The 11,638-nt window shown below is 61.8% G+C and overlaps 1 protein-coding gene across 4 annotated transcripts; it reads left to right on the forward strand.

The window, feature by feature from the left end:
- The first annotated feature begins 133 nt into the window (after positions 1 to 133).
- RNF44 (ring finger protein 44) lies at positions 134 to 10,457 on the forward strand. Of its 4 annotated transcripts, none has more exons than XM_062188651.1 (11): positions 134 to 346; positions 5,375 to 5,525; positions 5,659 to 5,848; positions 6,120 to 6,287; positions 6,539 to 6,715; positions 6,826 to 6,987; positions 7,071 to 7,198; positions 7,455 to 7,542; positions 7,640 to 7,761; positions 7,852 to 7,951; positions 8,148 to 10,457. In XM_062188651.1, exons 2-11 carry the CDS (start codon positions 5,419 to 5,421, stop codon positions 8,208 to 8,210), a joined length of 1,305 nt encoding a protein of 434 aa, XP_062044635.1. In that variant the 5' UTR covers positions 134 to 346; positions 5,375 to 5,418; the 3' UTR covers positions 8,211 to 10,457. The 4 variants fall into 4 exon arrangements, with proteins under 4 accessions (XP_062044635.1, XP_062044637.1, XP_062044636.1 ...); XM_062188653.1 differs by having other exon boundaries at positions 6,542 to 6,715; XM_062188652.1 differs by lacking the exon at positions 134 to 346 and adding an exon at positions 723 to 1,142.
- The last annotated feature ends 1,181 nt before the right edge of the window (positions 10,458 to 11,638 follow it).

Raw genomic sequence — 11,638 nt, forward strand, 5'->3', positions numbered from 1 at the left:
CTCTGTGACATCAGCGCGCGCAGAGCCAATCCCTCGGCCCAGCAGACGTTAGCTCGTTTGCATAGGTCGCCCGCCATTGGTCTGCCGGGCGACCCAAGCCGTCTCCGCTTTTTAAAGACGCCGCGTATTATAAACAAGGAGATGTGGGGCTGTCGGGCCATGATATCATCGTGGTGCCGCAGCTCTTGGAGGTGACGTCATCTCCAGGAAGCTCGCCGGCCCAGGGCTGTTAGGGTCCTCCTAACCACTCGGGCCGGCTCGAGGCGGTCCCTGCCCCTGTCGGAGGTCAGGCTGGTTGCAGCTCAGTGTCTCGGCGCTCCGTCCCCGAGGAGGGGACCATGACACAGTAAGTCTGGCCTGCGGCTCTGCCAGTGGTACCCATTTCTCCCGCAGAGAACCTGAGCCTCGGAGGCGTGAATAGTTTTCGAGTGCGCGTAGCAAGTTCGACTTGCAGCTGATTGTTCTTTGCCACCCTAGGGTCTACATCTTTGTCAGGCTATGTGGCCCCGCCCCTTGCCTTTCACTATGGCTGCGGTCGCTTTAAGTGCGAAGGTGGGGGCGAGGAGGAGGTTTAAAAATTTTTTTGTCAAGATGGCGGCCCGCAAGTCACGTGCCCCGCCGCCGAGCGTGATTGGCCCTCGGGGCCTCCGCGGGGCGGAGCTCTCGGCGCGGGGCGGGGCGGCCGCGGGCTCGCCTCCGGCTACTGTTTGCCGGAGCCTCCCGGCGCGCCCCCGCGAGCCCCCCTCCCGCTCGGCGCGCGACCCTGCCGCTTCGAATGTTGTGAATCAAATGTGGGATTTGTTACATTCCGCCGCCGCCGCGGACAGTTCTTAAAGGGCCAGCCGCCGGCAGCCGCACCAGCAAGCCGCGTCCTGCGCCGCCTCCCGCTCCCCGAGGGCCTGGGCCGAGAGAGACTGACCGCGCGTGGGCCTCGCGAGGCAGACGCCGTCGGGCGGACAACAAAGAGAGAGGGCCCCGGAAGGAGCCGGGCTGCCCCCGGACAGGGGGTGGGGTGGGGAGCACATTGTTCCGCAGGGCGGGGGCTCTTAAAGGGTCCAGGCAGCCGCCCCCTCGCCCCCCGGCCCGGCTTGGCCATCCTAGACGGGGAACAAAGGAGTCAACGTGTGGCCGGGCGGCCGAAGGTGAGTCGGGGCCGAGGCCCCCAAGTCCTCATTCCCGCACCCTTGAAACTCCCCTGGGAATGGGGACCGTGACCTAACTGGCTCCGCAGGGGTTAATCAGAGGCGGTCTGGGCTAGGGGCGGCGAGACCCCTGGGACCAGGAGCCCCCTCCAGTGCCCCCCAAGGCCAGGTCGGGTCTCCCCTCTCCAGAGGCTGAGGCTGCGGTTGGAGAGGAAGGAGCCGCCCCCTCCCCCTGCGGCCGCCACTTCCTTTGTTGTTGCTTTTGTCTCACGCCGAGCACATGGTCCGGGATCCTCGGCTCTTAAAGTCACAGCGCTCCGGCCCTGGCGTCGCAGTCTGGCCTCCCGCCCCGGTGTTCCTCCGAGCGCGGCACAAAACGGTGGGAGGGCGACGCGGGAGCGGCTCTCGGGGGCTGGGGGCCGAGGCTCGAGCCCCCCGTCCCCGGGAGGGATGGCCGGGGAGGCTTGCCTGAGCCTCGCAGCCTGTGCCTGGCCCGCGCCGTGGAGAGATGTGCCCTTTGGGAACCGTGGTTTCCTCCCCCACCAATGGGACCATCTGGTTTCTTGCCTCTGGTGTCTTCTGGCTTTATTGGGGCGCTCTGGGTCGAGCGATCTCCACCCCCATTTCACAGTCGTGGCAACTGAGGCTCAGCGAAGGCAGGGATTTCCTTGACCAAGGTCACGCAGGGAGTCGGAACTGGCTGAGATCTGGCTGGGAGGGGAGGGGTCCGGGGTCTTGCTATCTGGGCACCATGCACTGGGGAGCTTCCCCAAGGAGGTTTGCTCCTGCTGGGGGGGATCTGACTTTGCTCATGTCCCAAAGGGAGTGCCTCTGCTTCCTGTGGGACCCCAGGTCCAGAACAAGGCAGGGGCTCGCTCCCCAAGCCAGGGTCAGGGTAGCTGCTCGGAGCGCTGGCCTGGGGAGGAGAGAACTCTGCAAAGTGCAGTGCCTACCTCGGACAAGATGGAACTTAGTGAAGGGACAGGGGCCCTCATTTATGGGGACCCATTACACAGACCCACCTACCCCGACCTGCTGGCGAGCAGGGACCAAGCAGGCATGGAAAGGGTGGCCACGTGGCCCCCGGTACTGCTGGACCTCCAGCGGGGTGCTGGCTTCACCTGGGCCTCGCTCACTTCTCTCCATGGCAGAGCTAAGCGCAAGCGCCTTGGAAGAGAATGAATGCCCTCTCTCCCTCTAAGGCCTGGGACAGGGTGAGCTACTGATGCGGGAGATGCAGAGTCTGGACCTGGCGTTCTGTGGCCTAGCGCAAGTTACTTTCTATGTCTGGGCCTCGGTTTTCTCAGCTGTGAAGTGGGTGTGTCCTCTGTGCCTGGTAGGACCTGCAGTCCCTTGCTGCCTCCTGCAGAGCTTCAGCCTAGGGGTGGAAGGTGGGGTCCGTGTTTCGGCTTTTTCCTAGTGATCCTTTATAACCTGAGTTGGACCCCCCGTGCGTTGGAGCGGTCCCGCTGGTGCTCTGGGAGATGGTTCTTAGCTGTTCCCATCTTACAGCCGAGGAAGCTGAGGCTCAGAGAGGGGAAGCCAGGGGCCCGAGGTCTGCAGCTTAGACTCTGGCCAGGAGTGCAGGTCTCATTGCGGGACTGCGAGGGTTGGCGCTGTCTCCTTCGGCACCATCAGCGCAGCAGGAGGAGGAATGGATGATGCCTTCTTTGGGCTGCCACAGAGCAGCTTCCCAAGGACCTGGGCCTCTGTGGCTCAGGACCCTGAGCTTGGCACAAGAGGACTGGTTGCAACCACTGGCCACTGGCTCTGGCTATTCGTAGATTCTTTTTTTTTTTTTTTTTAAGATTTATTTTTTTATTTATTTGAAAGACAGAGTTAGGTAGAGACAGAGAGAGAGGTCTTCCATCCGCTGGTTCACTCCCCAGATGGCCGCAGCAGCCGGAACTGCGATCCAAAGCCAAAAGCTTCTTCCAGGTCTCCCATGGGGTGCAGGGACCCAAGCACTTGGGCCATCCTCCACTGCTTTCCCAGGCCACAGCAGAGAGCTGGATTGGAAGAGGAGCAGCCCATATGGGATGCCGGCACTTCAGGCCAGGGCATTAATCCCCTGGCCCATAGCGCCAGCCCCTCATGGGTTCTTTTTTTGTTTTTGTTTTAAAGATTTATTCATGTATTTGAAGGTGGAGGCAGAAAGAGAGAGAGGTCTTCTGTTCTCTGGTTCACTCTCCAAATGGCTCCAACAGCTGGAGCTGGGCCAATCAGGAGCCAGGAGCTTCTTCCAGGTCTCCCACATGGGTGCAGGGGCCCAAGGACTTGGGCCATCTTCTACTGCTTTCCCAGGCCACAGCAGAGAGATGGATTGGAAGTGGAACAGCCGGGACTCGAACCGGCACCCATAGGGGCGGGCTGCCAGCATTGCAGGCGGTGGCTTTACCCGCTGCACCACAGTGCCAGCCCCCATTCATGGGTTCTTTACAGTCAGACTGCTGGGTCATATCCCAGCACCCATAATTCCAGCTGGCTGGCCGTGAACCAGACTCAGCCTGGTGTCCTTAGGTCTGGGGGCTGTGAGGAGCCCACAGTAGGCTCAGGGGGATGTGTCCTGGCCCTGATTGTTACTGATTTCTCATCACCCCTCTCCGGGCTCCCCAGGCCTCTGAGCTAGGGCAGAGGTTCCCAAACTGAGCCACACCTTAGGCAGCCTCTGAGGGGTCTGGAGAAAACTCTTCATGCCCTTGTTCGCCAGCGCTGCACTAAGATTCTGACCCGTAAGCACTGGGTGGGCAGGGCAGTCTTTGCTTTCACTTACTTGGGGGTTTCTTCTGGGTCTCCAGTGGCCCTTGTTTGCTTAGCTGAGTTGTGAGCAGGGGTCTGGGGCTGTGTGTGAACACACGTGTGGAAGGATGTGTGCCTGGCCCGTGCTACAAAGCCCTGGTCAGTGGTGGTGGGCGGGCACAGCACAGACCCGCATCGAGCAGAAGCCGGGCCCAGGGGGACCAGGTTTTGTTTCCCTTCCTTCAGGATCTTCTATAATTTAATCACGGGCACTGGCTTGGTGCTGCTGCCAGACTGAGGCCTTGGACCTGTGTGGTCGGTCTTGCTCCCTTCTGCACTTGGAGTTGCAGGAGGCCCTACCCTGTGCAAGAGGCAAGCTGGGCTCTGGCCCCCTGCTGAGGGCTGGTGAGCAGGAGTGGGTTGGGCTTGTGCACTTCCTGGCTGCTCGGCCCTGACCAGGCGAAGTTCTAGAAAATGGAGAAGATCCTCCATGCAGGCTTCGTTTTGAGAATTTGGGTTGGAGCCATAGAGGACATAGCTGTTACCGAGGTAGCCGGAAGAGAGGTGCTGAGCTGCCCCCCTGTCGCTGGCTCCCCGGCTGTGTCATTTAAAGTTGGGTATCAAGGCTGTGTGGGAGTTTGGTTAGATGCAGAAGGGGTGGAGGGGGCCTCCCTGTGCAGGAACACCAAAGACTCGGCCTGTTGTACCCTTCGTTGTGTCGGGCCTGACGGCTTCCAGAGTTTTCCGCGCTTGGGCTGAGCCGGGTCCCCTGCTTCCCTCACCTGGACCCGCAGCTCTGACCCAAGGGAGGAGCCCTAGCCCGCTGCTGCTCCACTTCCTCTCTCAGGTTCTTGCTTCCCTTTCTTGCGCACCTCCCACCTCCCACTCTGGGAGCCGCGTCGGGCCTGGCTGCACACCAGAGCCAGCAGGCTGCCTTGCTTCCCTCCTCACCCCCTGCGAGGCCTCGGGCTGGGTCCTCTGCCTGGGCTGCAGGGTGCAGGGGGAGGCTGGCAGCCAGTCTGCCTCCCTTGAGCAAGCGTCTCTTCTGAGCCTCAGTTTTCTCCTCTAAAATGGGCTGACAAGGCCTTCCTTGGACAGTAGATCAAGTCCCATGTGGGTAGGCACTGTGGGAACAGGTTAGGGAAAGAACATACATGCTGGTCTGGTCTTGGACAGGAAGCCCCGAAGGCAGGAACCCGGTCAGACCCTCCTGGCCAGCAGTGGGGGGAGGAAAGCGGTGGGGGGGGGGGGGGCAGGCCTGTTGGAAGTAGTGGCTCCTGCGGCAGCCAAGGGAAAGGAAGCAGCTGGGACTCAGAGGCGGTCTTGATCCCATTTCACAGAGCCAGCAGTCGAGGCCTGGCCAAGCCTGTCCCTGTTCTGACAGCACCAAGAGTGCACCCATGGGTGCTCGCTCCCCCTCCCCAACACCCTAAGCTGGGGTGGGGGAGGGGGCCTTCTCTGAGCCTCAGTCTCCTTGTTTACTTGCCTCCTAGGGTTGTGAGCCCCGGCCCAGCCCCTCCACCCCCGTATCCCCCTGATGCGACCATGGGCACTGGCAGTGACTAGGTGGCCACCCTCTGCCCCTGTGGGTCAGCGGCGCGTCTCTGCAGGACCCGGCAGCGCTCCAGGCCAGCTCTGGGCAAGGTAGGAAGGGGCCTCCCGGTGCGGTGCGGGCTGGGGCCTCCCCAGTGGGGGGTCGTGACCCTGGCTTCTCTCCCTGCTCCCACAATGAGTGGCTCCCTCTCAGTCCTACCGGGGCCTCCTCTCTGTGGTGCAGCCCCGGCCGCGAGGGCCCCCTGGCCAGCCCGCCTGCCCAGGATGAGCGCTTCCCCTCCCAGCAGCCGCTGCCCCGACCACCACACCTCCCCGTAGCGGAGCGCCGAGCCTCGGCTCCTGCCGGCGGGAGCCCCCGGATGCTGCACCCGGCCACCCAGCAGAGCCCGTTCATGGTGGATCTCCACGAGCAGGTAAGCAGAGCCCCCCGCAGCACCCTGTGGAACCCCCTGCGGGGTCGAGGCCGACACGCTTAGCCCTGGTGTCCAGGTAATGCCCCCTCCCCGAGTCCTGGAGGGTCTGGCTGCAATGGGTCCTGGGGCAGGGGCTGGCTCTGGGCCTTGGTGGAGGGCAGGGAGGGAGAGGCTGGGCCTGCCGTGACCTTTTCTCCTATAGGTAGACCTGGTGTGGGCCAGACGTCCTTCCCACAGCTCCCTGGCTCTCTGGCTCTCTGTCTACCCGCAGGTGCACCAGGGACCCGTCCCTCTGTCCTACACAGTCACCACAGTGACGACCCAAGGCCTCCCCTTGCCTGCAGGCCACCACATCCCTGGCTGCAGCGCCCAGCAGCTCCCAGCATGCTCCGTGATGTTCAGCGGGCAGCACTACCCCCTCTGCTGCCTCCCGCCCCCAGTGAGTGCGTGCATGCGTGCGTGCGTGGCCCCTCCTCCCCAGGCACAGGGCAAGCCTGGAGCAGAGCTCATGGCACCCACCCCTGCTGTGTCCCAGGGTCCACCTGGCCTCCAAGCTTAGGCCTCAAGGACCTGGCCTGACCTGAAGTGGAGGCTGCCGGCCCCACTGGGTGGCCGAGGGCAGAGCTGGGACCTGGGCTGGTCCCACCCAGAGCCCAGAGGAGCACTGGCCAGCCCCGCCCCCTCTCTCAGCAGCTGATCCAGGCATGCACCATGCAGCAGCTCCCTGTGCCCTACCAGGCCTACCCCCACCTCATCTCCAGTGAGCACTACATCCTGCACCCTCCGCCGCCAGCCCCGCCCCCTCAGCCCACCCACATGGCGCCTCTGGGGCAGTTCGTGTCGCTGCAGACCCAGCACCCCCGTTTGGTGAGTCTGGGGATGGATGCGATGCTAGAAGGGGCCAGAATGGGGGACAGGGGCCGTGATGACTTCACTTGTCACTGCCTGTGGCTGACCTGTTCCCCGCCCCCCTTCAGCCCCTCCAGCGGCTCGACAACGACGTGGACCTGCGGGGGGACCAGCACCCTCTGGGGAGCTTCACCTATTCCACCTCTGCCCCCGGCCCAACCCTGTCCCCCTCGGTGCCCCTGCACTACCTGCCCCACGACCCGCTGCACCAGGAGCTGTCCTTTGGGGTGGTGAGTGCAGCCCCTCCCCTGTCCCTACCCCCAGGCTCTGAGGTCCCACGGGGCTGACCCCACACCTGGCCCCCTTCTTCCAGCCGTACTCCCACGTGATGCCACGGAGACTGAGCACCCAGAGATACCGCCTGCAACAGCCGCTGCCCCCGCCACCGCCCCCACCACCGCCCCCACCACCTTACTACCCCAGCTTCCTGCCCTACTTCCTGTAAGTACCCACACGTCTGCCCCGGAGCTCAATGCCCTGTGCTTCCCCGGGGCTGCCTTTGCTTAGACCCAAACAAGGCCCCAGACACACAAGCATGGGGTGGGAGTGAGGGGCCCTACCCTGCCCCTCAACATCCATGGCAGAACACCAGGGTCCCAGCATGACCTGGGCTGAGCTGGGCTGGAAGTGGGAGACCCAGCTCGGTACCCCCCACCCTGCTGACCTTGACCCTGGAACCCGGTCCCCATCTCTCTAGCTCGATGCTGCCGATGTCGCCCACGGCGATGGGGCCCTCCATCAGCCTGGATCTGGACGTGGACGATGTGGAAATGGAGAACTATGAGGTGGCACGCGGGCCCTGGCAGGGTGGGGAGGTGGGAGGTGGGAGCCCTCGGGCCCCTCGAGCTGCTGACTCTCCCCTCCCCTCCCACCCATGTCCAGGCTCTCCTGAACCTGGCCGAGCGGCTGGGAGACGCCAAGCCCCGAGGCCTCACCAAAGGTGACATAGAGCAGCTCCCATCGTACCGCTTCAACCCCGACAGCCATCAGTCAGAGCAGACCCTGTGAGTGCTGGCCCCCCGGCCCCGTCCTCCCGGCCCCTGAGTGCCCCCTCCCCCCCATCAGCGCACAGCCACCCTCTGTGCCCCTCGCAGGTGCGTGGTCTGCTTCAGTGACTTCGAGGCCCGGCAGCTGCTACGCGTCCTGCCCTGCAACCACGAGTTCCACACCAAGTGTGTCGACAAATGGTTGAAGGTAAAGCTGCCCCCCACCCCCCACTCCCACTCCCCGGGTGTTCCTCCTGGGAAGAGGCGGGGAGGGCAGGCCTGGAGGGGGACAGGGAGGGTCCAAGTGCCCACCAGGCAGCCAAGCAGACCCGGGTGGGCTGAGGGACAGGGGAGTGCGCGAGGACTGATGTGCCCGCTGCTCCCCACCCCCACCCCGCCCCCAGGCCAACCGGACGTGTCCCATTTGCCGGGCCGATGCCTCCGAGGTGCCCAGGGAGTCCGAGTGAGGCCCCGCAGCCGCCCAGGAGAACCCTGCCTGAAGCTCTGGAAACTCTGGGGGTGGGGGGAGACCCAGGGAAGGCGGGGCGGGGGTGGCGGGGGCCTGCCCCGTCTGTCCCACCTGCATCTCCAGAGCTGGTGCCAGGGTCCGCCCCACGAGAAGCCCCTGCAATAAGGCCCTGCGTTTGCCAAGCTCCAAAGAGTCCTCCCCATCTGCCTGCCTGTGTGCCCACCGCGGGCTGCCGGAGTGTTCCTCACTGTCTCCCTTCTGGTTGCCCTCGGGGTCCTGCTTTGTCCTGCTGGCCCTGGGAGCCGAGGGGATCCTTCTCCCAGTGTGGCTGGTGGAGACCCTGGCCCCAGGATGGGCAAAAGCTGGCGGGGGGGAGCGCCCTGTCCTGGGTCACGTGGTCTCTTGCACTGTATAGTGGATGTCACATTGCCAGGTTAGCGGACAGGCTGTGGCTTGAGGCCATTTCCTGAGCCCCAGGGCTGAGTCCTCAGCCCTGACCCCTGACCCCACCCCCGGACTCGGGCAGCCCACTCCTACTGGACTGCTGTGGGTGGGTCTGGCTTCTGGGGCCCCTGCCCCCTGCACAACATTCCAGCCTTACCTCCAGGCTGGAGGGCGCCCTGGGCTGGGCACCTGTCTGCCCAGGGTGGGGGCCTGGGCTGGGAGGGGGAGAGAGAGCCCCTGTGTTCCTGGGGCGCCCCCTACCGGTGGCGGGGCCACGCCTGATCTGATCTCCCCTCTTCTGTTTTGCATGAACGTGAGGAGCTGCCGTTTTTGTTATGCATTCGGCCCAAACTCGCTTGTAGGAACTGGGGGTTGTGGTATTTCAGACCGTGCTTTGCTTTTGGTTTCGGGTTGGGGGTGTGTGTGTGTGTGTGTGTGTGTAGGGACCAACCAGAGCCGAGCCCCCACCCCCTCCCCGTCTGCATGCGCGCGTGTGCGGCTGGGGCCGGGTGGGGTGGCTGCCGGTGGGGCAGGTTGGGGGGGAGGTCTGTGCTCAGCTGATAACTGCCAATGCACTGCACTGCGCTCGTCCCTCGAGCCCACCGGGACCACCGCTTTTAAGGGCATTTCTCCCTCCAGCCAGGGCCCATCTCCCACCCGCCTGGACCAGTCTCCTCCAGGGACTCCCAGGAGGATGGGGGCCAGGGAGGGTCTGGAGGAGGCCCCCCCCCCTCTTAGGGGTCTGGCTGAGCTCCCCACCCCCCTTCTCATCCTGCCCCCCAGCCCCATCGCTTTCCTTTCCTACCTGTAACTGGGGTTGCTGCCCCGAATGAACGAACTGCGTGTGGGGCCGGCACATCCTAGCAGGTGGCTCCTGGCGCCTGCTGCCTCAGGGATGCTCCAACCACCCTCGTTCTCCCCCCAGCAGCGGCCCTGGCCCCGCCCCCACCACCCCTCCCCTCCAGCCCAGCCCCACCCCCTCGGAGAACCCAAAGTCTTACTGTATATATAACTCCAGGTGATGTTTCTATATTTATAGCAGTGTTTTACACAGACAACCGCCCTCTCCAGCCCCCTTCCCCTTCCCCACCCCAACAAAAGGTTTTCAAAACCCTTGTGGTTCCTGGGGGCAGGCGGAGACAGGCTGCAGTGGCCATGGCAGTGAGCGACTGGCTGCTGGGGGGGAGACACAACATTTAAACAAAATGAAAATCATCATTTAAAAAACAAGATTTATAAAACAATTATTTAGGATGTTTGTGATTTGCCAACCTTGCTGTAGATGCCGTGTTAGCAATGATTCCTGTGGTGAGGGCTTGTCACTGTTTACTCTTTGATTTACCAACTCCTGGCCTAGGCGTGACAGCGGGCCCCTCCCCCCAGCCCTGGCTCGGCCCAGCGCCTGTGTTCTGTGCTAGAAAGGTTTTATATCATTACATATATAGATATAAAAATATATGTAATTTGGGGGGCCCTGTTCCTTGCACATTTACAGTTACCTCATTTTTCCCATGTATGTATTTGAGAAAATGCTAATATATAGAGAAAAAAATGGTTCTTAAAGCTTAAATGTGTGGTTTTTTCCATTCCATTGGATTCACATTGGTTTGTAGCATTTAACATAACTAGTCTGTTGTATTATATATGTGTATACTGATTGAAATTTTTAACAGATTTGTACTTTTTTTAAAATGAAAGTTGCTAGTTCTGCTTGACCAAGTAGTGCAATCATTATTTTTTTTAATATTGTTGCTGATTTCAGAGGGATATTCACTAATAAATGTATGATGTATACCGAGTATGGCCCAAGCTGCCTTTGGCTACCTGTGGTTTTTTGTTTTTTTCTCAGTGGGAAGCAGAAGGCCGGGAGAGGGATGAGGTGGGGCAGGAAAGATTGTTCTTGACGGGAGCCCGGGGCAATCAGCGAGCCCTCCCAGCATCCTCCGCGCCAGCTCTCAGTGGCTGTTAGCCTGGGAGCCCTGCTTGCCATGCAGTTGGCGAGTGACAAGCATCCCTGCCTGGCGTCCTGAGTGTGGTTCTCTTCCGACTTCAGCAGGGGATCAGGCAAGGCAAAGGGACTCAAGGTTAGGATTTTTTTTCCCGAGTGATAGAGGAGAAACAACTTCCATGCACTGCTTTACTCTCTAGACACTTGTAACAGCTGGGGCTGGGCCAGGTTGAAGCCAGGGAGCTCCATCGGGGTCTCCCACATGGGTGCAGGAACCCATGTCTGTGAGCCATCATCCACTGCCTTCCCAGGCACCTCAGAAGGTGCTGGATCGGAAGCGGAGGGAGCAGCCAGGGCATCATCTCGGGGGAACACCACTTTTCCTGAGAAGTCCGGCTAGATTTCTGAGATGAAGTCTTGTTGGGATAACTTCGGTTGGGTGGCCGTACCTGACCCATCGGCTGCTCCCAGGGGCTAGAATGGCGTGATTAGCCAGGCCTGTGTTAACACGGCACCCTCCCAGCCAGGGACCCCACTGAAACTCCATGCCATTGACCTTTCCATGCCCAAGCTCAGTGGAGGATGAAGGGCCTCAGAGGCACCCAAGGGACCCAGTGGGCAACAGGATTGCATTTGCTCTGGTGTCTGGGCCTGAGGGAACATTGGCTGAAGCTCATTTATTAGCATGACAAAGCAAAATTGGTCAGGCGGGAGCAGCAGCTGGGGTCAGCCGACCTCAGCTTGAGCCGGTGATGCTGCTAACCAGAGCCTGCATCAGAACACGTCTCTCGGTCTTGGGATCCTCTGCGGATCAGGGCACAGAATCGGCGGAGTGCTCCCGACGTGTTTCAGAGTACCCCTGGTGGCCCATCGCAGGGTCTGTGGCTTTTAAAGAGAGGGCTGCAGGTCAGATGAGTTTGCTGAGCACCACGTGGACAATGGGACTCCTCGCCTTGGCTGTGCTGCTGTGCCTTAGCAATCTCCAGGGATGGATGCCGGGGGCAGCATTTTCAGGTGTTGCTGCCCTAGCCACA

Source organism: Lepus europaeus, chromosome 4 (assembly GCF_033115175.1).
Source record: "Lepus europaeus isolate LE1 chromosome 4, mLepTim1.pri, whole genome shotgun sequence".
NCBI lineage: Eukaryota > Metazoa > Chordata > Mammalia > Lagomorpha > Leporidae > Lepus > Lepus europaeus.

What these genes read in the sequence shown, in the direction of transcription:
- RNF44 (XM_062188651.1), top strand. Translation starts at nt 5,419, where the DNA reads ATGCGACCATGGGCACTGGCAGTGACTAGGTGGCCACCCTCTGCCCCT. An exon ending in TGGTGGATCTCCACGAGCAG is followed by an intron (nt 5,849 to 6,119) that starts GTAAGCAGAGCC and finishes GTCTACCCGCAG; the next exon opens with GTGCACCAGGGACCCGTCCC. An exon ending in AGACCCAGCACCCCCGTTTG is followed by an intron (nt 6,716 to 6,825) that starts GTGAGTCTGGGG and finishes GCCCCCCTTCAG; the next exon opens with CCCCTCCAGCGGCTCGACAA.